Here is a 27,555-nt window from a genome sequence, read left to right on the forward strand (position 1 = left end):
TTTATATCTGATATATACATATATAGGTAAGCCAAAAATTATATTTTGTAAAAGAAATATTTTTTGTTAAATCGTTATACATTCCAAATATATGTTTTATATTGTTTAAAAAAAATTATCTCTTACACTGTTGACTTATAATGCTTGTTTATAAATCTAATGATTCCTTGCGAATGCAACTTACTGCCTGAAGTTTGCTATATTTTTAGTAACACAAAACATGCATTACGTACTTTGGTTTAATTACAATCGGCTGAAATTTTTCAAAAACAGAAGAAGAGAGGGATGAATTTTTTATTTCATTTTTAATGAGTATATGATAATTTAATTATGACTAAAGGTAATCATATCATATCTGCTATCGATTTATGTATTTATTTAACGTAATAATTACACTGAGATTACAAATACGCAATTAATAATTACTTAGTAATTAATTAAGTCGCATTTTAATATTACACCTCGTCGCACGACTAGGTCTTCGTCTTTCTCCGCTCGCAAAGGCCAATTTTCTTTTGGCAGTTACTCAATCAAGAGATACAGCAGTTACTTACGATACATAATTAAAAAGGTATAATAAAACTAAAAATTGATATACGTCGTGATTGAAAATTCGGCGGTCGCAGAGCGGAGAAATCATACGTTACTGTTTATTATGTTAGCGTCATTAATTCATTTTTTAAGCTTTCTTTGAATTTTAAATTCGATAATTTCATTTTATCGAATTCATTGCCTAGTACATTTGATTCTCGTTAAATATACTTTAGTATCACGCATAAAGATATTTTAATATGGACGGCAGTTTTTTACATTAAAGACACAAGTTTCCTCTTGAGAAAATTATTGCGCTTGGAACGTCAATCAAATTTCATTCTCATTGCTCTTCTAAACACATATAGACATATTTTGATTATATACAGTCTATTGCGATCACTATATAATTAGTAATCTGCGATTATGATCGAAATCTCTCGATATTATTAATGAGCAAGTTAACTATCATTTCCAAAAGCGACATTTCTCATTTTTCTTCACGTTTTTATATATCGCAGACTGCGTTTTATTTACAGTTAGCAATTATTTGTCAGGAAACATAAATCTCATTCTCTACAGGAGTTTGTAAAAGCAAAGAAAAACCAAAAGGAGAGACAAGCTCAATGTATTACACGAGGAACCATTGAGTACCATTTCGGTGACTTTATATTTAAATTGTTCCTTTATTTCCTCTGCGAGGAACGCTCTTTCGTGCGTTCTAATTGTCGTCGGGTCGGACTGCTCCCTGACTTCTTCGGCGATCACTGCCCTCTCTTTCGTGTGCGTTCTGTTCTTTCCCTTTCTGATGAATCCCGAAAATACTAGCAACACAATACAAAGTGTATATACACATCGCAACAGAAGCCATAAACATGATAAATACACGGTAATTATTCAAACGTTCATTTACTTTACGAAATGAAGATATATACCTGGATCAATCATGATGTCATCCACGGAATCGACCTTGATGAACGTCGACATGGTTACCTCGAACAATTTATTCTTGTCGGTGCTGGACATCTCAATAGATCGCCTTTTTCTGCCGAAACCGACTTGACCGTTGCTGCATTCAATCTGAAATAAACATATGTTTTGATAAATTCGCTGAGAGGACGAGAAGTAGTGATATTGGATGAAGAGGAAAAATGAGAGATAAGAATTGTATAAATGGTATAATTTAATTAAAAAACATCTTGTTTAATGGTTGTTCTATAATGTGCTCTTTGTTTCCTGTTTCTTGCTTTTTACCTTTTGCTTTTTTCCTCTTTGTGATCGTTTTATCGATAATTATATTTCTTGATATGTGTTTTCTGTTTCTTCTGAAGTTCGTTAATGTTTATCTCGAGCAACAGAAAACGAAAAACGGGATAAGAGGCAAGATACAAAAAAATAGCAAGAAACAAGAAACAGGAAACAAAAAGCACATTGTAGAATAGGCTTAAGTTGTGCACTACGAAAGAATGATGAAAACATACCCCAGGACACTTATCCAAGCAGACATTAACAGTACCGCGGAACTGAACGTAGGTGCTTTCCGGGAACTTGAAGGCTCGGAATTTTGCTGTCAGGAAGTCACCGTCCACAGTGTTGAAATTTTCAAACAAATAAGGGTCGACGGAGCACCTGCGCGCAAATTATGCTACGTTTTATGACATGTAGAACGATGTTTTTTCAATCATAATAAGTATACTTACTTCTATAGAAATTCGACTGATACGAATAAATCAAATACAAGAAAGAATCCTATTTTCGGTCAAAATAGATCTTGATGCTTAATAAGAAATATTAATATCTCAAATTAAATTAATCAATTTAATAATGGTGCTAATAAGTATTTTAAAAACTTGTAAAGAACATTTATTATTAAATTGATGACCAATTTAATTTGTATTTTAATTGATATTAATTAATATTTTAGTTTTAGTTTATGATTACTTGTGTTTGCAAAAATTTGCATTCTAATATTATTAAGATCCGATTGAAAATATGATTCTTTCTCTTATATGATATATCTTCAATTGCGCTGCAACAACATCAGCATTGATCAATTACCCGTTAATAATAATCGTTTCCTCTTGCGTCTTGGTATCGGTGACTAACATGTAAGTCACCAGCAGACCGTAGATCGGCGCTGAATCGTTGTCCAAAAATATTTCCATCTGTAGCGGCGTACCAGGACTGACATTGAGCTCTCCGGTCACCAAAACTCCACCCTGCCTCACTCCGACGCCGAGGATAGGAACAGGTGCCGCTCCCGAAATTTCCTCACGTATATCGATCACTCTGAAACAGATAAATAAATTTATTTAAAATCCGAAGATTCCTTAGGAATTATAAACTAAATATAAACAAGTGCTAATTAAAAACGACATTTATAATAAACTTTCAAGTTGATTTCAAATAATATATTTCTAAAAACTTTTTGTGAGCTTTTCTTCTTTATAATTTAGACTTGCTTCACAGATGCAATGCGCCTTAATTTATAGATTCAATTGTTATGAATCACTTAAATTGACTTAAAACTTAAATCTATTATTGATTGTCACATGTCGAATCCACAACGAACTGCATGACGAACGGACAAAATAAAAATAAACCGCAAGGTTACAATCGCCTACTTTCCAAATGAAGTCACGAGGGCGAGCACCTGGCCGGCGCGGTGATCAATGTTGCGTATCCAAATATGCAATTCCAAATCAGCGGCAGTTTGTACATGCCAAAGCGCAAGAACATTACGATGACCTACGATGCCATAGCACTTATCTCCATAGGAAGATTCGACCCACTTTATGGTTTTATGGAAAATCGCAAAAGATTATGCGCGACCCGAGTACGATCTACTTTAACGCAAAAAAAAAGGCAATTTATTCGTGCATGCTCGTTATATTTTCCGCATACGTAAATCAATTCTAAGCCGATATACACGTGCTCCAGTTCGTGCAAGCTCATCTCTGTCGCTTCCGCGACGTTATGGCATCATGGCAGGCGGGCGACATATATCGTCGAAATCACGTGCGGTGACAGACGAAGTAATGAAGACGAATGTTTACCAGAATGGGCAGACCGTGAAATTACCAGGCTCCAAAGAATCCGAACACGGCAAAGAGGAGCGAGGTAAATCGGGCAGATCAAGTTCTGTTTAAAATAAAAGGTATGCGCGCACACGGATGAGCGCAGTTCGATAACGAGGTATCAGGACAGGTACATCGGGAATCATTAGTCATTATTATGACTGTGACTCGTGTTATTTTACACGATTTCCTTCTTGTAAATTGTTTTCTATTTTTATTATTTTCAACACAGAACAAGCTTAAACTGCTTTTCGACGCGTGACGACTTTTCGCATGCGCTTTACAACGTAAAAATTGTTTAATTATGCGATTTATTTTCTATTGAAAGAGACATGGGATGTGTATATCAGACATGTTCATTGCAGAGAGAAATTCATTTGAGTATCCGAGCCGTCGTCAATCGTTAGCTCGAGGAATTCTTAGAATTTCTTGCATTTAACTGTCTGCTTAAATTTTCTTCGGAGAAGAGCAGAACTAAGAATTTCCAGTGAGAAATGATAATGGAATCGATATCAAATCGACGTCGATTCGCATTTCATTATCATTTCTCACTGGGTTATACTTATCGAATAATTATCCTTTATAAATTAATTAGATTCATCTCAGAGAGCACAAAAAAAATGCAAAAGTGCAGTTCTGTCGACAGGAATAGCTTAATGGAAGTTTTAAATCGCGCGACTTGGATTTGAGATTGTCACATAGTACAATGTCGCTACTTAATAATTCAGCAACAGAGATTTTGGATTCCTGATAACTTATGATGCGGCGAGAATTCGCGCGAGATTCATCAATCCGCCGAAATAAATTAATACATTGGCGGATCCAGAAATTTGTCAAGGAGGACAGAGCTATTGGCGCGCCGCACAAAATTTTTTTTTAAAGTTAAATATGAAAAGAGATAGAATATTAAATTATTATTTAAATTATTACATTGAAAGTATTATTTAAATATATAATTTATGAAACGTTTTATTTACAATTATATTAACAGAAAAAAAGAATAATATAATAAAATCTATGTTTTTTGTATTTAGGAGTTTCTTAAATTAAAAGGTATTTTTGGAATATCAATATTGTGATTAAGCATAACAGAAATAAAAATATTATATAACATTTTGCTATAAATATTTTTGAAAAAGGAGACTCCAGAGGAGTCATCCACCAGTGAATTAGAATCTCGGCGGCCGTCGCGATAAAAATTCCTCGCTATGTCTCGCTTTTCTTGAGAACACGTCTCCGGAGGGTATTTGAAGAATGTCGACCGGCGAAGCGACTTTCGTTCGGGAGAAGACAAGAGATCTAGCGACAGGCTTCTCTTCTCCCTCTGGCACTTTGGCCAATGTGCTAAAATCGTTCGCACGCTCATGTCGTGGCTTTTCTACCATCTGTATAAAGGAACCGTTGGGCAATGGACTCTGTCGTACGTCGCACTATAAAATCGACTCTCATAATGTCACCACGTGTCTCAACTATATGTACCTATACAGAATGTCCCGCTATTAAATTCCTCAACGAGCTTAATAAGTATCTACTTAATGTCGATCTCCCCTTTGGAAAAAGATTTCGTGAGAGGCCGTCACTTGCGTTGTGGCCGTTTAGCATTCAGTTTCAAATTCCTTGGTATTTACTCAAATAGTAATTCTAGAATTCACTTGAATCTGAGGCTGAAGGAATAATTTGTTATTTAATCACGTCGCGGAAGCTCATTTCCATAATCGATGTTTATTCCTTCCATCCTCCCTGTGCCTTCCATCTTCCTATGCCGAGCCATAAATCGCAACGTCTCTTTTGCCGTGCTCGATGCAATTTTCCCTGTATCTCAATCGTCGGCCATTCCCCGTCTATTTCTGCGTACTCACGTCGAACCGCACGTTTCCCCGGGTAAAACGTAGATCAGGTGAAATAGCACGGCACGAGCTGGATGTGAGTGACCCGTCAAGCGATTTTCGAGGTGAAGGAACGAAAAAAACGGGAATGCCGATTCGCGGATTGAAATATATTACTGGTTTTCCAGCAGCTGCAACGTGCGTTCGACCCGTTGTGCAAATAAATCAGACGGCTGCATCCTCGACTCGCTTACAAATTACGAACTCCCGATGATAACTCCCGCAGTGGTCTAACTGGCTTTCTGCATGTATATATTCAGGTCAGGTGGGACGATTTATTCGCTCGAATGTGGATCGGTCAATCGTTTTGTAATCATCGAATTTTCCACACAATTTTGCCATCCTCAATAAAACTCCATTGCCGTCTGTCTTGCAGGATTATGCAGATCGGCGACCAGTTTTATTTTTTCGCCGGTAAATCGTCGGCTCGCCCGTTTACCGATTGAAAAAAAATTTTTTTTCGACATGCCCCAGAAGATCGCCTGATAGCAGATTTAATGAGATATGATAGTCTCGTAGTTAATACCCGTTTTGCGAAGCTAACGGCGTAAACAAGCTCTACACTTATGATGACGCGGGAACGAAACGATAACGTTTATATTCCATTTGGGTGGCGCAGAATACGACGTAATTGCACTTCATTATATTCAGTGATCTTAAAGTGATTTATTACGGTATCATCATCGAGATATGAAATAACGATATAAAAGTCTTTCAGAATTTTTTGTCGGAGATGAACGGAAGAAGGCGTGTATCACTTAACAAACTATTCCTTGAATTTATTGAACACTGTTATCTCTAGTAACAAAAAAATCGATTGGAAAGCAAGCGATACTTGAGCAATCTAACATGACGATGAATGTTCTTGTTTTAAGCAATCTGTAATAAACTAATACCATGACTAATCAATAAGAAATGGTGCTTTCTGTACAGCGATGCTTTTTGCAGAACTAGAGACTCGTTGACCCGACAGAATGCGATTGTGACGTTCGCCAAAACGGCGGGTCAGACTTCCGTACGAAGAGGAATTTTTCTCTCACACTCGCGCGCGAGAGGCGCAACTTCCGGGTAATTAAACTCACTCGTTTGCCCATGTCGAGGGATCATTTCGTACGAGGGAAGTGTGAGAGTCTTGTCTATCGTACGACGCGATTAACACCGTCGAATGACTGGCGAGAAATGAAAAGCTGCGAGGTCCGAGAATCTCTTGGGACTGCTAAGTCAATCTAATAGATTTGATAAATATCACGCTCATTAGCAGGATGCGCCTCCTTGCGATTTTTTTTATTTACGTTACGCACAATCTCCGACTTTATTGCGTGTTATTACTTGTGCTGCAATGAATTACGTATATTTATTGCAACAACAAAGCGAATGCGATTGCGCTCGCATCATGACGAATGCCGGATACTTCGTGTCATAATATCAAACGCTTTAATGTCGAATGATTGATGACTTACTCAGGTTCCTGAAAGCCCGCCGGAAGAACACTCCGCCGTACCGCCGTGTGATTGGCCACGACGGCGATTTCTGGCTCCACGACAACTTCGGTGATTACACATTTCACCGTGAACGTGTGTTTGCTGGAATCCGCAGGCTCCTCTACTATAACTCGATGATAGTACATCTTTTGACCCTGTGTCATCAAAATTTATAATCTCAATACAACGCTATATCCCGTATTAAATAAACGCAAGAATTTCCGTGCAACGTTAACCCCCCGGAGATGACGAAGGGTCTATTGGGCGCTCACTCAATTATAAATTTCTGATTTACAAAACAATTCAATTTTTTTATGTAACATCAACAAATTTGAATTATTCTTATTAAAATATACTTGTTAATATTTATTCTTTTTTATACGAGTTTAGTTTTATCATCTTAGTTCCTTGAAATTATATAATTAGTTTTAATTAACATATATCAAATAAGTCTTACAGATTTTCGTCAGTTTCAAAGTTAAAACGAAATTTAATATGCAATAAAATAATTTAAGGCCGGAGCGTAAAATAAAATTATTACCGTGACTTTGTTGACGACTCTTGTGATGCCACACCGTAACATATCCTGTTCCAGCAGGGATAATTTAAATGTCGCTACGCCATCGTGAAACTGCGGCTTACAAGCCTCGTCTGCAAAAGTAGAAATTCGACGTAAGTCATAATTATGACTTATGTGCAGCGTCTAACGTAAAACGTTCAAATATATTCACCCGGAAAATGTTTGAATTGTTGGAGATATATCTTCGCCTGCGGACTACTCCTCACTATATCCACCTCCATCAATTGCTTGGTACATCTTACTTTGCTTTGCACTGAAATGTGAACATAAATATTCTGTAAGAGACGTGGAAGCAGTTTTGCAATATATATATATATATGACTTAAACTTTTATTTCCGAAGATATTCAACGAAAGATATAATATAGAAAGTTTCTATAATTTTTGCAGGGAAAAAATAAGAAAAATTATACAAAAATTTTGGTTCCTAAAATAAAAATAAAATGAAGGAGAAAGATAAGCTAATTCCTAAAATATAAATACGATTGAACTGGTGTTTTTAGACGTAAAAACTTATGTTCCTTTCTTGCATTTTATGTACATATTAATTAAGTCATTTAATATTAATTACGCTCGAATCGATACTTAAAAATATATCTTGATAAGAGAGGGATTTTCAAGACGATTAACGATTTTGCTTCATGGAAGGATGAGCAGAAGTTAGCCGTATCCGCAAACTAAATTGCTGTATACCACGATAATTGCCCCATAAAGTCGTAAATGTCCGACCTTGAAAAGTGAAGAACGCAGCGATGCGCTCGGAAAATGCGCAGTGATGTATATCCTATTGGATTAGACCCTGTTTATTCACAGAATATTATGGTAGATACTTTCACCGTTACCGGATGACGTCAAGCAATATATCGAAAGGAACGCGTTCTAATAATGAAGAAAGTTCAATGAGAGATATACGTATAGTATAAAAAGTTCCTATAATTTTTAAAAAATAATTCAAGTCCACTGCAACTTTTTTCGTATTTCCCTATTAGAATACAAGTTTTTTCATTAATTCAAAGACGATTCTTTCTTAGATGTTAAAATAATTAAAATATATTTAGTAATCTAATAAGATAGTATACATAAAATACATTTTGACTCACAGAGTCTTCATCAGCTCAACAACTTAAATAATAGAAGCGTATAATTAATAAATAATATTACACCATCTTATATACTAAGTAAACTTAAAATAAAGTGACAATAAAAGACCAAGTCATAACTAGACTCTTGGTCGTTTAAATTATGTTATTATTGCTATGCAAATTGACGAGCGTCTTTTGTTTGAGATTCTTTCTTAACAAAAATACCGAGGATACCCCTAATAATCTGTAATATCGTCGAAGATTGTGTCCTCGCGAATTCTTTCAAAGTAGGAAGCGGGAACAATCCCGGGGCTATCGTCACAGGCATAATTCAACATTAATCTCGGAAGATACGCGAGGTGGCAATATTTTCCCTGCACCTAACGCACGCGCTTCGCAGCGAGCCCGGCGCGCATCGGGTAATAATTCACGGTGAGGTATCATCGTCACGTGCGCAACGCGCAACTGTTATAGAGAACGTGGCGAACGTTCCCCCACGTCAAGGCGACTGAGGACCTATGCAGTTTCACGCGATGTACCGACCCTCGGCTGTATCCCGGAGGAATATGCAGCCGGCCTCCGGCAACCACCCGGCCAAGCCTTCCGTCATATCGCGATTCCCGATAATGAATGAACAGAGCGAACAATCGCGAGCTTTGACATTTTAATAACGCTCTGCGAACGCCGCTGGTATCATTAATTTTCTGTTAGACCTTTTAGATAGGCACTGACTTGCTCGAAACAAGCTAATTAAATTAAAAGTTCTTTTTTTCCTCTTTTACTGACTCTTCGCACATATAACTTCAACATACGACACATGTAATTAGGTCGATATTCATAGTCAGATCTTATATTTAAAACCATCTTAAGTACAGTCTTAAAATGTCACAAGTTAATCACAGAGTGGTTTTCACCAATGGACACAGTCCATTCTTATTTTCAGACTGTCTTAAGTAATGTCTTACTCTTAAGATGCTAATACAACCTTCTGATTAGTTCATGACGTCTTAAGATTGTACTTAAGACGATCTTAAACACAAGAATCTATTGAATACCAGTCACAAAGTAGTATTAGCATCTCAAGACGTTATTTAAGACGTTCTTGAAATAAGAATCAATTATGAATACCAGCCTTAGTTATTTTCTATATATGTGTCTAAGGAATACAATGTAGGATACCGATCATGTAACTTCTTCCTTAGAATAGAAAAACGTGAAAATTTTTTCCCTTCACTTCAATGGTAAAAATTTTCATTCTACACGTTTTTGTCTTAAGAAAAAAATTACATGATTGTACCCAGGTTTAACGATGGAGAGATAAATAATGTAACTAGTGGCCGAGATGATTCAATGAGAAATAACCCCCGAGGTGAATTTTTACATGGTTTAGCAGCTCATTTGATCGCTCGAGGACATACTCCAAAGAGAAAGAGAAGAGGGCTTCACGCATGTTTCGCGCGGTCTGCAGGAGTCGTCTCATTCGCGAGGCAAAGATAAACAAGCGCCACGTCGGCTGACAGACGCTGAACGACCGGTAGAATGTTTAATATACATTGTAGGCGAGCACACACATCAGGAAGTGCACAGGGAGACTGGTGCTTTCTTTCATTTCCACGGCAGACAAATTGATGTTCAGCGGCAGCCGGTCGGGAGTCCGCCGCACTCGCTGCGTTCGGATTGCAGCACTCGAAAGGATTAGCAGGTACTATCTGACAGGCGTTGATCAAGTCCTCGAGTCCGCGGGGTCTGCGCGTCGTTGCCGACAACGGTGACGAGCGGCGGACCGAAATGACATCGGCGATAAGGCTGCGGAAATCACCGGAGTATTTTAACGGGACCGTACGTCTCCTCGGCCGGACCTTCTCGGAACGTAAGGAGAGATTATCTCGAATCTCGAGCGCGTTTCTCATCTTTGTCCATGTAACGCAATCATGTCACGCACGAGAACGACCACTGCGCGAGGACGGTCGAAGGATACTTCCTCTCCTCTCGACTCGTCGAAATTGTTCTGTCTGCTTAATATGCGTCGACTCGTTTTCATCAGCATACTCATTCGCTCGCTGGGTGTCGACGGCCAGCGACGTGACGCGACGTCGTCGCATTTTTCTCCGTATTCACAGAGGAAAGAGCCACTTTCATTTTTTTTTCTTTTTTTTTTTTTTTACGGAGGCCGTCACCTCTGACACAAAACGTGTCGCGAATATTCATCCCTTCCCTTGGCGCTAATGACTCTCCCCCGATCGTCGCATCCTGGTTCCCGTTCCAGGCGCTTATCTAGACGGACTTTATGCAACGTCTGTCAGTCAAACCGTCCCGCGCACGCAGTTAACGCGTAAATTACGTGACTACGCAGCGTGTCGCTTTTAAACATCCCTATACGAAGCCACGGCGGTCTTTTCCATTAGCAAGTTTAAGCGTTCTCGCGAAGGTAGCGAAGGCGCGAGTCGCGGCTGATCTTCTGCCGATCTCGGAGGAGGTCCGTGACCTTAGCTTCCCTTCCCCGGCCGCCGCTTCCCACCGAGCTACCACTCTTCTACTTCTTCCTCTTCTTCTTTATCTTCCTTTACCCACTGTTCTTCCCTTCTTTCCGAGCTTGCCGCAGCAACGCGGTTTTTCCTCGGCTTGGTCACCATCTTCGAAAACAGCGATCCAGTTTTACGCTTCCGCGTCAGCATTGTTCTGCTAGAAAGCTATAAATCGGCTACTAGAATGAAAACCATCAATGAGCAAAACAATCTTTGAGCAAGAAAGTTCAGCGTTACAGACATTCAATAGGTAGATGATATGCTCTGATTGCTCTGTCTCTTCTTTTCTCGATACAAAACATTTTCAAGAAATCAAGACGAGAAATTCAAAAATATACTTTAATTTACTCTTCATCTTCTTTCATCCTAGCTTAAGAGATGACGGATTAATTAAACCAAGGTTGAAATAAACCTACGTTGATGAAGCTAACCCTGAATTAATCAAAATAAGTCAGGGTAGAATCCTTTCGTAATATTATTTTCTGTCCGCTGCTCTGTCCGCCCCGAACGCGATTCTACCCCGGCTGAGATTATTCACGCTCACGTATTATCGGGCGTAATTATCAGCTTCAAATGTGGTGCACTTCGCTAATCCCTCGATCTCGGCGCGAGGTCCGTGAACCTGACCCTCTTCCTTCGCCTTCTTCACGTCTCTGTTCGCGCGTCCTTATTATTCGACGCTTCGTATTTCTTCCTGCGCTCTTCTTCTACTATTAAACTCGAGAAGGTACTACATACTACCTCCGGTCCTCCCGTCGATCCTGGGAGAGTTCCGCTTCTTCTTCCTTCCTCCTTCTTCCTCCTCCTTTTTCTTTACAACGTACTGCTTGCAACGTATTACCGATCACCCCCCGTCGTCTTTCGCGCACTTCGACGCGCCTCCTTCAGCTTGCAAGATTAAGATTTCCGCAAGATAACCGATAATGACCTCCCGACTGATGAGGAAGACTTCGCGACCTTCAACCTCTTCTTCTTCGTATGCCTTCAACGCATGGGCTTCCGCTTTTCATACGTTCACCAAGTCGATTCATCATTCAATTCGCATGACCAAAATGAATTCTTCATTGACTCCTTGTGACCTGGTTCACGCGACCCACTCTCTTATATTCGCTTCCATTATCTTTGACGCGGTTTTTGCCCGACGAGCTTACCGCACTGCCACTTTACTTTCGTTTTTGCATTCCCGTTAACGCGCCTAAATCCTCTCAAGAGTAACGAGTCCGTCGCGCCGTAAAACGCCACGTTATGTTCAGTCTCAAGCCGTTCTCTGAAGATAAAAATTATAACGACTTGATCCTAAGAGGAGTAAGTAGTTAGGATTCGTCTCTTTTTCTTCGGCTCGCCTGATTCCCATTTCAATTTATATTTCTATAGTAATAAAACCAGCAATCGGTTATCCGATGACCGGTTTCCCTGCTGATAACAGTGCCAATTTCCACCAACTCGATGACACTTTATTTTCTTTCAGTACAACGTGGGATTCGCAAACAGCTACCTCGTTGTGCTACCGAGAAGAAGCAGAGTAAATTGCGCCAATTTACGATCGTTGGAATTACAATAATTTGTGGCCATTACTGTGAAGTGTTAAGATGAGAACCGAGATGAATAATTACGCTTCTGTACGGCTATGTTCGGGCTCCCGCGAAGATCGAACATGTAGGATCGACGGTCCTGCGTGCAATAACATCTTTTCCGCTTTCTACGGCGAGGCAAAAATCAACGCGATGCCTACCTATTACGCTTGAATACTTCGTTGTTGTCGGAAGCGATTAAGTTTCAAATAACGTAGATACTAACGTTAGATTGGTTGGTCCTGGAACACAAATATTCATGTAAAAAGACCCGCGGTTTCTTCTTTCTTTCCTTCTTCTTCTTCTTCTTCATGAGGTAGTTATTCTCGTTGTACTAGTTATATCGTGTAATAATGAAACAATCCATCAATTTTTCTCCTGCGAAAGCAAACAAACCGAACAACGGTAACTGCGACGGCTATACATTACAGTAATCAATTAATATTCGTGGGGAGTTATCGCGTATGCGTGCTGTGGATAACAGTACCGATGAATGATCGGAGGGAGAAAAATGAACAGTGATTGCACGCTGCAGACTTTTTGCGAATTACGAGCAAAGCGATATAATGATGTGACATAGGAAATCCCCATACGATGTAACACTTCCCATTAACGTTATTTATTAGCATTATCTATTGTAAATTACACAGCTCAAACATAATAAACGAGGACTTATGCCAAACTAGTTCTTCGTCCTAGTGTATATTGGAAGTTGGAAATTAATTACAAGGTTTCGACTTTAAACGCGCTTTCATCTTCAGTTGTTGCCGATAGAATTAAATAATTGTAATCTAAACAAATAGATATATTAAAACGTAAGATATTGACGCAAAAATAAAGTTAATGCATGCATACTTAACTTATTATTTTGTTAAGTTATCGTTATACATATATCATGCAATTATACTATCATAAATCAGTTGAGCTCAACCTACATTTATTATTAAATATTAATCTTCCGAGCCTAGAAATTAATTTTTTTATTTTTTAAATACAGATCAACAACCCGAATCGATATTATCACAAAAAAGATAGCACCGCGCTAATCGAAATACGATAACGACGAGGGAAGACACGAAGAAAATATATATCTTTTTTTACATTAAAATTAATAAAATATACTAAGTATGTATGATTATTATCCTGTTTTGCTGTAATACCGGCTCGGTAAATGATATTTGTTCGTCATTTAATTTCCGTGAATGTAAATCTCTACGGGTAGAAATACGGGTGCTTTGATCTTCGCTTGGCTTATTTTCACTTCTGTTATACTTGTAGCTTATATAGGTTTCGAAAAGGTATAGAGAACGAATATGAACGTAAAAATACGAATCGTTGAACGATACGCCTCCTCGTCCCGCAATTATACTTCGCATTAAACGGTTAATTTTCAACCGCTATTACTCCGATTGTATTTATTCTCTTCTCACGGTGCTCACTTGCTTAAGTGGCACAAAAATCACGTAATTACATACCAGATCTGATTTCCTATTTTATATATATTCCATCTCATTAATTTTAAAAGTTATTTATTAAACATTACGTGGATACTGCTCCCTTTTCCTTCCTCGGGAAAGACTCTTTATCGATTTTATTGATACTATAAATCAATAAAATAGTATAACAAAATTCATGAGTCCCACTGATCCTTTGCAAACATATATTGATCACTATGTGGCGAATTCAGTCGCTGCTTATAATTCTAACGATTACAACATCTTTGTCGACCAGGAAACGCACGAATCACTTGCGTTGTCGTTCGCGGGGTGTTAGAGCCACGATTAGACGCGTAATGAGGGAAGAGGGTTGCATAACAGGATCGAAAGTTCTTAATCAATGCGATGCAAGTTACGTTGGATGATAAAAGAGGAACGCAGGCGAGTCATGGCGAATACACGCGGTAACGGTGATTCCATTCCGGTTGCTTCTGCCTGCCGCGGCCGATTACAAGGGCCGCCAGCTCGGTAAATCACTGATCATCAGTGATCATTAGCGGCCCACAATTCTGTCGATCGAAACTCGAGGAAACGACGGAATCGCCGGGCGGCAAGGAGGACCGGTTACAACCGGGTACACAGATTGTCGAGGATTAGAGCACGTGGAGGATGGAGGCACGTACATCGATGGATATCTAGTCAGTGCCTTCCTCGGTACTTTCTCTGCCGACTTCCTGGATCCGACTGGGCTATTATGCCCACCGGGGAACGATGTTTCGGCTGCGATTGGATTGACACGGTCTGATGATTCGATGCAACAGTTTGCAAGGCAAAACTTTCCGTGAACGATAATTATGAGATAAATCACTCTATAAATATGATAATGTAATAAATTTTGATTGACTGACTAATTTAAATATTAATTACTGACTGATTAGCTTAAATATTAATTTAATAATCATCGTTTAATGATCATCAAGATTTCAGTAAAATTTATTTTCATAAAGTTTATTTTAGCATTAGATATTTATTAACCGGTTTACACGATCTTGATTTTCTTACTTGAAGGGCAGTTTCTAGAAGAACGTTACGTTCAACATTTTTTAAATTTTACAGGAAATTAAAAAGAAATATATAGTTAATAGCAAGCAACGTTTTTCCATTAAAACATCATTTTTCATAAAAATAATGGCTACAACGTTTCTCCAGGTAGCTCTTCAATGACTATACGATTTTTTCTAACAAAAAGTATGCGGGCATCACATATATTTTTTATTTGACTGAGATCCTATGTTTATTCTCCTTCTACATAAAAATCTGAACATGAAGCAAACAACTCCCTTTGGCAATGTCTTTCGAAGAAAAATACCGACCAGTCGTGTAGAATCTGCAAGCTGTATTGCGTGTGTTACAATTTTTATTTTTAAGCTGGACACGCCACACGCGAAAGGCAAGGAGAATCGCGTGATAGGAGTGAGGCGCGTCCAGTGACAGTACTACAATTCGATATCACGGCAAGCCGAGAAGGCGAGCATTGCGAGCATCGACCGAATGACTACAAATCGCGCGCGGGAGAGAGATTCCCTTTAAAAGCGACGGTCGCCTTTGGAATTCAGTGTCTCTCTCACGGCGTCGTTAATATCGGCGCTACCATACGTCGCCATCGCGAGTAATCGCTAATGCGGATACGATCGATCGTCCATCACATACTAACTCTCCTGGAGAGCCTGAAACGGTTAGAGAAGATGGACGAGTCACACGCAGATAAGACGAATCAGAGAAGCGAAGCTTTTCTAAGAAGCGAAACTTCCAGTCCTTATTCTAACTGGAAAGCGTCATTTTTCGACGACCAATTTTACCAATCTTACCAAATTGTCTCTATAATTTTTTAATATTTAAAAATTGGTTGTGGAAAAATATCTTCGTCCTATCCACGTATTTCTAAACAATAAAATATTTTTTCACGAAAATTAGGTATCTTTTGACAAGCGCGTGTATTAAGCTAAATTAAGATAACAGTTGGAACACGTTTTATATTCTACTTCCTGTTGGAGCTCTCCTACCTCCCGGAGCGCGTCGGTACGGGATGCTGTGAAAAAGTAATGAATTATTTATGACGTCACGCGGTATAGAAATTATGCGCTACCGAGGCTTACCGTTATACATGGTTTTCGGTAATCCCTACGACGATTAAGTCGACGTCCCGCAGAGCGTAGCTGCGCGATTATTTAAACAATTTTATGACTCGAGACGGCATGGCAGTGCATAAAGCGCTCGCACGCGTCGTTATTTATAGTCCATTGTACACTTTTCAGATCTAGATTCTGCAGATCGTTATCTGCAAATCGTAGCGAATTATGTAAACTTTCCTCCCGTAAAATTTCTTTCGTTTTATTTGTGAATATTCTGTAGCGTAGAAATCATCAATTATTTATCACAATAATCATTACACAGCTTGTTATTAATTTATACATTACAAAATGTAAAAAGAAACATAAATCATAAATATATGAATTTTTATTCAGATTTCGCGATGCTTGTGAGTTTTCTTTTTATTTATTTATTTTTTGAAATATTAAAATGATTCAACCAATATAATTCTATGACGGTAGCTGTGATCACAATCCATTCTCGTTTATTACTTTAGAACGACTGTCGGCATTACACCGACAAATATCATCTGATAATCAGTCATTTAAAATCGATTTACTCTTCGAAAGTAAACCGATTGACTGAGATAGAATCTCGCGGAGAGATCCTTTGTTATCCTGGATGCTTTCAAGCGCGCGCGGCTGTCATCTCCAAGGTATCGAATCGAGTCCCCGAGTTTATCTAACTTCCGGCAGACCACTTTGTTATCCGTACTGTGCTAGACGCAGCTCGAGCACGGAATACATTTTCCAGAGGATACTCGCAGCGCTATCTGATCACAGGATTTAATTGTTTCCTCGAGTCCCTCTTTCCCGCGGAGGTGCTCGACAAGTGGAAGTAACGCGGTAACGTGGATTCTATCTGTGGATGCATTATCTAAAATATAACAGTTGATAAAAAAATCTGCGTGCTGTTCTCGTTACCTTTCCTTTCTAATGACAACAGGTAGTAAGGTAACGGGTAGTAAGATACCTTATCTAATGATATTCTGTGCTATTCACGCATCTCAACTACTGAACTACTGAAATATTTTCAAACAGAGCAAAGCGAAGTGCTGTTAAAAAGAATAATTTACTGCATAAAATAAAATAAAATCTTAAAATGAAACTTTAACATCTTACTCATTTTTATTAGGCTCGTTTGATTGGCTGCTACACGATCATTATTTGAACTTAGAATATAGATAAAATGTACACAAAGACTGTGTGGCGTCTGATGGAATAATGATAAGATGCAGGGATAATTACGGAGTGTGAGTCATGAAAAGAGACATAAAAAATGTTGCAATTACGACGAATACGTCACACAGAGAGAGGGAAAAGTGATCGCAACAGCATAGACATAGACGTCAGTAAATACATAACTACGGTATCAAGGTAGGTGCAAATGACGAACGATAGAAATAATTATAGGTAATAAACTGATTATAGGAAATAACAGAGTACGACGATCCTCCGTTGGCGCGGGACATCATTCTCACTTTTATATCCACCGTTCGATAATCAATAGGCCGATAACCCCTCGCGAAAAACAGATTCATCATATCGCCGGAACGGCATTGTCTTTCTGGCACAGTTATTAAATTGTTAAATCGGGTGCGTACTCTGGTCGTGTCATTTTGTAATTTTCTCCCTAATTAGAGTAACACCGATCATTTTTCATGAACGCTGTTCGCATCGAGCGGCCTTGAGTATAAACGTTCGCTTCTCTTGCGCAAGTTTCTACTTTTACTTCTACTTCGTTAAGATTATTTCGCATTTTATGAGCTCTACCTCCCGCTTCCGTATAACTATAAAGCGCCGCACAATTATTTATCTGCATTAGCATTAATTTTCGATTAATTCCATAACTTTATCAGACGGTTACACTGAAAATAATCGTAAATGCGCGCAGCTGAGTGCACTTGTGCAACGCATCGTGCCTCTGTGGAATGAAAGCACGCGGTCGTCTCGAAATTTATTCTATAAACGTCACAACGTTTAATGAGTCTCTTTCGTTGCTTTCATTTACGCATGTATTAATGTTAAAGTAAGTAATCTAATTAACATAATCCAGACATCAGATACCATATAAATTCCTAATGCTCATATTAGTTAAATCTCGGCAATTAAGCGAAGATTATTATCAATTTGGTTTTTTATTCAAACGTGTCTTTAGTCTCCAGGTCTTTGACACCATGTGTCTTAATTAATAAAGGGGGAGCAAAGAGTAGATTTGGCAGGCATCGGCCTGGTCGTGTACGACATCCAGCAAAAAAAAGATTACGGTGTGATTAATGATTAGCTGATTATACACGTGTCTAATGACGAAGTTCGCGTGTAACCTGTGGCTCGCTGCTCGCTGGATCATTATCAATCATGAAAATGAACGTTCCTGACAGTGAGAAAGAGAGCGCAGGGCGTAAGGAAAACAGCGATTTATACGAATTAGTTCTTTTGCCGAGAAGGAGCGAACCGGTACCGAGGAAAGTAGCAGGATAACACACTTCGTGATAAATGACACAAGTTCGGTGAGCAAACAATTTCGTTCCGCGCATCATTCGTTACATCGCGATTGATGCTCCGCGGATGCGGAACACCGTAAAATCAAAGTTTTTCGGTCCTACCGGCACGTATTCTCACTGCATCCAGTTGCTACCAGGAAATGTTTTATGCAGTACGTTTCCTGGTAGCAACTGGGTACATTTGAGGTCATGCGGTCAATGCTAATGAAAAAAATTGTTTCATTGCCGTTATTGTAAACTCGAAAGGTGGATTCTTTAGAATTCTGCTACTTCTTCTGGAGATTTTACGATCAAATCACTCTTCGGGTGCTTCGAGATATAATGTTTCTTTAACAACTCCAACGTTAGCGAAACATTTATTTATAAATTATTTATAGATTAAAACGAAAAAATGTACGATGACTTGAATGTGGATCGTCTCAATCGAATACCATTTTTTCTAAGCTCATCGTGAAATCCAAAGAGTTTTTAAAACAGTTGCATTAAAACAATTACATTAATCAGTCAGAGACTGATTAAAGTAATATAGAGGCAACTGTCTTAAAAATCCACAGAACAAATACACATAATCTTGCTCCAAATGTGTACGTTATTTAAATTATTTAAATGGAAGGGAGCAATTAAAAGTCGTGTTAGTTATTGTCAAAGATTGCAAAATCACGTCCGTTAACATGAAACAGAGAATTTATCCCCTCGCGTGCCCTTGTCCGATCGTATCTTCACATATGCACAAGCACACATGATACGCACGATGCGTGCACACGCGCGAATCCGTAACGCTACGCATGTACCGGGTGACACGCGTGCACGCAAGTGGTTCGACCGGTATCCGCCATATTTGGCTGGGCCTCGTATACACACACATGTGATGTACAAACATAAGAACTCCTGGGAGAAGAGGTCATGCTCACGAAAGGTATCGACATAAAGATACAATATTCCTCGAAGCAATAACTCAGTGATACCTCAAAAAAAAATCTAAAAAAAATGTACAATCTGCAATTTTGTGACTATCTAACTGTTACATTTATTAGTCAGAGAATAGGAAGAAATAATCATTGTGGTGTATATTAAATATGGTATTCGCTTGAATATAGGTGCATAAGAATTATAATATAAAATTTGTATAATTAGTATTTAAGAGCATTTGATTAAAATTATGTTTAAAATTTAAAATATTACATGCTTTTATGTCGCATTTAATAGATAAAATTTTATTATGTAGTTAACGGCGAACATGGAGAAGTATTGATCAGAAAGGGAACGCATTCCTACGTTGCGAAGAAAAAAGTAATTACGAAAAGATAGCGAGTTTATGGGACTTGGAATATGCTGAGATCATTAAACGCGTGACGAACGGTTCGCCTTTTTCGATGGGTTGGGTCACCATTCATAAAAGCTATCGCAAAAATGACGTGTCAGGGTTCACTATTCATCCACGTTCTTTTCCTTGTGCCACGTCAAGATAACTGTTCAAGACGTCGTTTAATTTGTGAGTTACGAGAAATTGAACGTTTACTGTCGTTGCCACTTCAGGCGTATTCGATATGCCACATTGACCTTCGATCACTTCCTTTTTTAGTATCTAAACATGCCTGCGTCAGAATGCATGCCATTATCTTTCGCATAAATAATTACATAGGAAACGTTTGTCTGTTTTCGAATAGCTCATGGAAGTATGAAACTAGGGTCATCGAGCGAGAGAATGTTGAAAGGTGTGACGGGAGGTGCTGAGAAGGAAATACGTCAAATGCCGAAGAAACCGAGCACGGGAGGTTCTGTCTAGTTGGTGAAGGAAAAAGATCCATACCGATAAGCACGTCTAGATAGACTGACTGAAAAAAGTGTTGCCGTTACGTCAAATGTGCACGACAGTGCAACATCGATTATCTGGTACATCAGTGCGGCAATCGATCTTGAGATAGCCATCTCGAGACTTCGATTTCTTTGCTTGATTAATGACATTTTAATAGATCAAGTCACGCTCGTGCATCCCTTTTGCGAGCCATCGCCCCACGTATATCTTTTCAGACATTTATTTTATTAATTTCCTGTTGCTTACCTCCGCATTATGTATATATGTATAAGTCAGAATTTGTAAATCGTTATTATAAAGTTTTTCAAACAGAACAATTATTTATCGTCTAAACATTAGATGGAACTATAAGTTCATTCGATTTTGCCGCAGAAGGGGTTAAATACTTTTCTAATCATCGATTAACGTGAGTGTTTTAATCCATCGATTGATCAACTCTTATGACTGCTTTTACGAAACAAAGTTGCATAACGCGATGATCACTCGATGATTTAAAAAACTCGCCTTTACTTTCAAACATATAAAATGTCATACATATATACTGAAAAATGATTTGGGAACTCATAACAGTTGACGACAATTGGCAATTTTGGCAACAATTTGAAAATGGAAGGAAATATGTTTTTTCGGTACATAATGCTTCTTACTTTCGTAAAGATACGAATACGATTCAAGAAAAGATAAATAGATATATTCGGTTACAGCATCTTTACCGTGAATGGAGAAGATGCTGTAACCGAACGTATATGCGAGAAGTAATTTGCCAAATTTCGTTCAGAAGAAATAGATCTCAAAGATGCTCCATGCTTTGATCGAATCTCTTGAGAAAGAGATATAATAACTTGTTAATAGATGGCAGAATGTTGTCGTACAAAATGGTGTATTTAACTAAATAATGTACATTTAATTATAAGTATTTTTAACTAACATTTTGCGTTTGAATTTTGCTCTAAAAACCAAATGAATTTACGATCCACCCAATACTATCAATAGAAACAAAGACATTGAAAAAGATGCTTTTCTTCCTTTAAGTGCATCATTGCAAATTTTTATTTACATTAATTAATTCTTTTTTTTTTTAATTTATTGCATATGCCATTTGAATTTAGAAAAAAGATTTGAATGATTTGACCTTTTCCGGCCGACTTCGTCGATAAACACGAACCGATTAAAAGATCTACGAGCCGGGAAAAGTCCAGTCGTATTACTGGAAACCGGAGCTCGGTCTTTTTGGCCTTTTCTCGATGATCTCTCCAGCGCTCTGTCCAACGTGTCTGTGCAGATTGGCAACCGGTTTTCCTATGGCCTCTCCCAACCGATTCCTCACTCCTACTCTCACTCCCACTTCTCTTTCTCATCCCAGAGCCCTCTGCATTCCCCATACTCCACATCCTCACAGTGCTGTAACATTACGATGTCATCCTACATCTCGCTTCAAACTAATATTTTTGAGGTGAAAACAATTAATGACATATTTTGCAACGTGGACATTTTATATCGAATAACGTATATTCCTGATTTTAATATTTTTTAAATATTCTCTTAATATTTTCCAGAGTTACAGGAAAAAAACTGGCATATAAATTATTATTATTATTGTTATTTAACACGATTATATTTGACCGAAAATTACTTTTTTCCTACTACAGAGTATTTTTTAACAAAATAGATAACTATCTAGCAATATATATTAATTAATCGCAAAGATAAACGTGCTACTATTCTTTCCGCAATCCAAACGAAAAACAATTTAAATAAACAAAGGAGCAATGTATCGAATTAATTGATCTTTTTTTGTTCTAAGAAAGAAACTTTATTCTTTCTCAAGTTACAAATATTCCTATCATTTGTAAAGTAAAACTTATAACAGTAATATGTAAAGTGCAACCTTTCCGTTTCTTCGAGTTGATCGTTTCGTTTAACGTTCGAAGCTGCTCCAAACAGGTCTCGATATTTCAACGGTGGGCTTACAACTTCCTGGGTACGCAACTGGTTGATCCTCACCAGTCGCATTATTTCTCATTCCCGGCCACGTGTTTGAACGCGATTATGGAGAGCACGAACTAGTCGGTGGAACTGTTTTGCCCTATCCCTTTTCCGCTCGGCGAACGTTTTCGCTTTCTCATAAAACTCTATGCGGTTTCCAAGCTAGATAATGAATAAATCGACCTTCATGAGCCGTGCATGGGAAAAATTCCGTAAAGAACGACCATACAAAAACGATAGGAAGCGAATAGTTTTAAAACCGCGAGAAATCTCATTATCCTTGAACACGCGCGAGTGCGGCCTGACATTTCATTTTAATAGAGCGCGTCAATTTTCTGCCTGATTCCATTTTCTTTGCCAATTGTCGATTTTTGTTTTTAATCTATCGTCCATTCACCGATATTACGCGATGCAGCCACACGCGGAAAACAATAAAAAGGTTTCGTCAGCAGACGGAACGGAATACCTGTAATTCACATTTGCGCTCTAGCAATTAAGTATGATGTTAATATCCGTAATGGCGGTAAAATAAGAGAATAAAGCGCAAGGCGCGCAACAACGGTGAGCTACTTAGATCGAATTTCACCTTCTCTTTCCTCATGATTCTCCCACTCGCACGCGTTCGCCGCAAGAACGGATTGATATGTTTGAGCACCCTACTCTGAAAAGAATTTTATTATTATTATAGAGTGTAAAGAATTTTATTATTATTCCGGATATAAAAATCTGAAAAAATTTTGATGTACTTGTAGAGCTTTAACAAGTTTAACTATTATAGGAATGGGATTACATTTTATTTATTTTTTACAAATTTAAATTTATCCAAAATTCACAGTCAAAATATTGATAGTTTCTTCAAAGATCTCAGTTATCAGCGGAGAGTAATTTAAAAAAAAAAAGAATAATTTAATTGTCTACCATTTTGCGTCAAACCCTATCATTACGAAAATCTATGCACATAAAATTTCTTCAGATCGAAATTCGATAAAAATTGTACAAATATCTCTCTTGCAATTTTTTAGTAAAGCATAAATATAGACGAGTCTTCTGTTGGTAACGGCAGTATCATTAAAATGGAATACAGTAATTGGCATTATTTCATTTTCATAAATCATCTTCGGTCGTAAAGAATTGTCTTCGCGTTCGTTTAAGCTTTTTCTATGTAAATCTACTTCGAAAGGAAGGTTCACCAACACACATTGGTAAACATTTAATCTTCCATCGTTCATGCCTTCGTGTTTTTCCCGTTACGGACATGTTAGTGCGGGAGCTATAGCTCACATTATTCGCAGATCTCCCTCTAATTCCGGGACGATAGTCAGTTAAGATCGTTCCGCGCGGATTCTAGCAAGGAACGAAGGACGGATGAAATACATGCGCAATCACAAAACATAGAAAATTACATTCTCCGCTCACCTTCCCTTTCTTTCACGATTATCGCAGAATCCTATTTCTTCTCTCCCGTGTTCGCCTTTCCTGTGGCCGTAAGTCGGCTCAATTATGCCCATTACATGAGCCTGGATAATCAATTTTGCCTACTGGCGATGAGAATTCGACGTAACTCTCTGATGGAGTAATGATACCAGGAAGGAAGTCGATTATGATCTATCCACTGACGAAGAAAACTCGAAGCTACATAGCGAATAATGGAAAATGATAAATGTATTCCTTAACGTCGTGAAAAGACGTCTTTATTAAAAGATCTTCACAAACAGATCTACGCAAAGTTAATTAATTTTATTGATACAGTTGACGTTTCTATATTTTATTTGATAAACAGCCTAACTTTCAAGTGTTGCAGAGTTTCGCATTATTTTTAAATCAGACAATCTTTCAGCGATCGTTCTAATTTACGTAATGATTCGTGCAATTTTTCTGTACAAATATAGCCACGGTAACGTATAGGAGATGACGATGGAGTCATAGCGTGATTCATCAACGTCTGATTGCTCACACACAACGAAGTACGTGCAATACACGAATTTCCGCGCGCGAGAGATTCAGAGCGCGGAGTAATTATTTTTCACACACACGTGTTACTTCTCTCACACAATCCCGCGCGCAATCGCACTAATCTCATATTTGCGAAATCATACAATTCATTCGACATGCCTAGCTGCTATTAGGGTTAATTAACTGCGCGTTAACATAAAGGAAGGCTCGAGAAGAACAATTGGAGCAACCTCGATTCTCAAGATTCCACGATCGCAAATCAGTCCACTGACTCATTGCGCGCACAATAAAAAGATACAATGAACTTCAATTTGAGTAATTCAGGTAAGTCAGTTAACTTCGACACGCCGTCGCCCTGTCCCTTCTTGTTTGTCTAAGTCGCGCGACCCTTAACGGATAATTAGCCTTTTATCCTCCGCCTTGTCCTAATTGCAAGTGTCGCACGAATACGTTCCTTGATTGCAGTTATTTTTTAATTGCACGTTGCGTCAAGGATGATGTGCGCGCATTGTTTGTACAGCTCGCAATTTCACTTCCGAGAGAAATATCTCGGAAAAGAATACACTCCGTATGCCTCGTAATATTGTGTGACATACGCAAAAAGAATTCGCGACCGTTAAACGTGATCCGAAAACGTAGGTGAACTTACCGGTGGGTGTGCCGGACAATTTTCAAAGCTCAAAATACGTGAAACTTGTATCTCGAAGGAAGCTAAAAAGCTCGAGGGAAGTCGACATAAACTGAAAATAACATAAATCAATGCCCATACAGAGTAGACCACCAAGAAACATTCTACAGAAGTGTCGAGGACGTCTACGTTCTAAGAATATTCGCAGGACATCCTTCGAATAAAGTGTGCTGTGTGAGTGTCATAGACCGGTATTCATAGTCGGTTCTTATTTCAAGCTTGTCTTAAGTAATAACTTAAGACGCTAATGCGGACCTCTGATTGATTCGTGACACCTCAAGATAGAACTTAAGACGGCCTTAAATATAAATACCGGCTAAAATTTCGCACTTAATAATATAAGGTCTGTTATGTTTCCATATCCTGGAACTTCTTGCACGGTTCATCTTTTTTCATTTTCTTTTTTCATTGAAAAGAAAAAAACAAAGGATGGACCTTGCAAGAAATTCAGGAAAAGAACAGGGCTATAAGTGTAATATATTATATCTTAGGCCCAATTTTTCATTTACTGGTTAACTTGTAGTAAGGCTTAACCTGACGATGGTATAAAAATTGTATTAATCACTAGACTGATGGTTTTATAATTAATAATTTTTACCACCACAAAACTAGTTTAATCCTAGCTGGAAAATCGCAATTTTTACATTTATCAAGTTAAATGAGGTTAGTCTAAACCACAAATTAATGACAAACCAAATAATGATAAACCAGACAGTGTTACATAACAGTGATATTGCTGAGTGCAAAATTATAACATTGACGTTATGTTACTTTTAATTGATGTCGACTGCGTCGTATCTCGAGAGAATAATCTCATTGGGCTATATTCAGACAGTTCAGATTTCCACCCAATTACCATCCATGTATCATTTCATCCTTGCTCTTCGCCGATCATTAAACACGGATAAAATGATACCCGACTGGCACTCGGGTGGGAATCTGAACGCGCCTTTGCGAGTCATAAAACGATCGGTGTCCTGCGTCGTGCGTGCGTGTTCGTTGTCGGTTTGTCCTATCATTGTTGGACACTGCTATTTTTATAAATAGCCGAACCATGAAGCGAGTAGGAAAGAAAACGTCTGCAAACGTCAACAGTAACGAGCCTAAAGTCAGTCATAACGAGCGCGTCGCGCGACGCATGAGGGAACGTCGCAACCTTGACTGGCGCTTTGGGTAGGCTATGATCCTCTCTCGTGATACCTGGTAGTCATTGCGATCTAGGACATCCTACTTAGGCGCGTGCGTCAGGTGCTTCGAAACTTTACGATGCATTCTGCGACGCGTCGCGCTATTTATTTGTTATGTCGCGTCAACCGCCAATCGTCGGCTTGAGAACAAAGGAACGTCACTTTCATTCGCGATTATCACGTTTTCTCTTCGTCACTGATTGCCGTAAAACGCTATAATCAAGCGTAGACAGCACGATGCACCTGTACTCGATTTAAAATTTCTTCGACATATATATTTCCTTATATTTTCTCTTGCATGCTTACTATTTTGAATTAAAATCACGGTGATCACGGGAATCACGATCACATGATTGGCTTTAAATGTGTTGGGTTTAAATCGCTCACCATTGGCGGCTGCGAGCCCGACGATGCATATCCAGCACAGGGCCAGTCTCCAGAAACGGTCGGCCATGTCCATTCTCCGGATAATTACGAAACGATCGCGGATCATATAATCGCGATTTGCGTGAGGGACAGGTAAACAAAGGAATAAAGAAAGGAGGAACGGATGCGGAAGAGGAAAGGATGGGAAAGAAGAGGACCCGAATATTTTTGTACTATCCGCGAGGGGCTCTCATTTAGATGGACGTGGTTAGGCCCGGGCGTAAGGAACCGATTCTCCTCTCACTATCCGCGAAAGCGGAATCTTACACCACGAATATTTTCGATGATAATAAAAAATCCGAGGACTCGCCGGAATGAGTCTTGATAAAGACGCGCGAGCGATGTTCCCCGTGCGAACACGCGAGAGACACTGATGGAATAAGAGAGTGGCGGGAGAGTTTGAACCGCCAGCAGACCCAGACTGCAGCATCGACCAGTGGCGTAGAAGTGGATCAAGCATTGCGATAAAAGACGAGTTTATGTCTTATTATTACACTTCGAGTCTTAATCAAATGTCAAAATTAACCGACGCAAATTATGAGAGACTAATTCTTTCATTTGATTCACAGTAAATCCATCTTATGTAAGCAAAACCGAGACCTTGAATAAATACCAGTGAATATAATGTGTAAAGATTGTGATATTTTTGTATTTAAATTTTCCTCTTTTCAATTTTA

General features: G+C 38.5%; 1 protein-coding gene across 1 annotated transcript; it reads right to left on the reverse strand.

Annotated features, from left to right (window-relative positions):
* Window positions 1-360: 360 nt before the first annotated feature.
* qsm (Zona pelucida superfamily protein qsm) lies at window positions 361-27,237 on the reverse strand. Its single transcript, XM_018451334.1, has 8 exons — window positions 26,840-27,237; window positions 7,707-7,808; window positions 7,517-7,626; window positions 6,955-7,130; window positions 2,590-2,820; window positions 2,013-2,160; window positions 1,467-1,611; window positions 361-1,355 (listed from the first exon to the last, which is right to left on the reverse strand). The coding sequence occupies exons 1-8, from the start codon at window positions 26,943-26,945 to the stop codon at window positions 1,108-1,110; spliced, it is 1,266 nt and encodes a 421-aa protein (XP_018306836.1). The 5' UTR covers window positions 26,946-27,237; the 3' UTR covers window positions 361-1,107.
* Window positions 27,238-27,555: the final 318 nt, after the last annotated feature.

Source organism: Mycetomoellerius zeteki, unplaced genomic scaffold (assembly GCF_001594055.1).
Source record: "Mycetomoellerius zeteki isolate Tzet28-1 unplaced genomic scaffold, Tzet1.0 scaffold31, whole genome shotgun sequence".
Lineage (NCBI taxonomy): Eukaryota > Metazoa > Arthropoda > Insecta > Hymenoptera > Formicidae > Mycetomoellerius > Mycetomoellerius zeteki.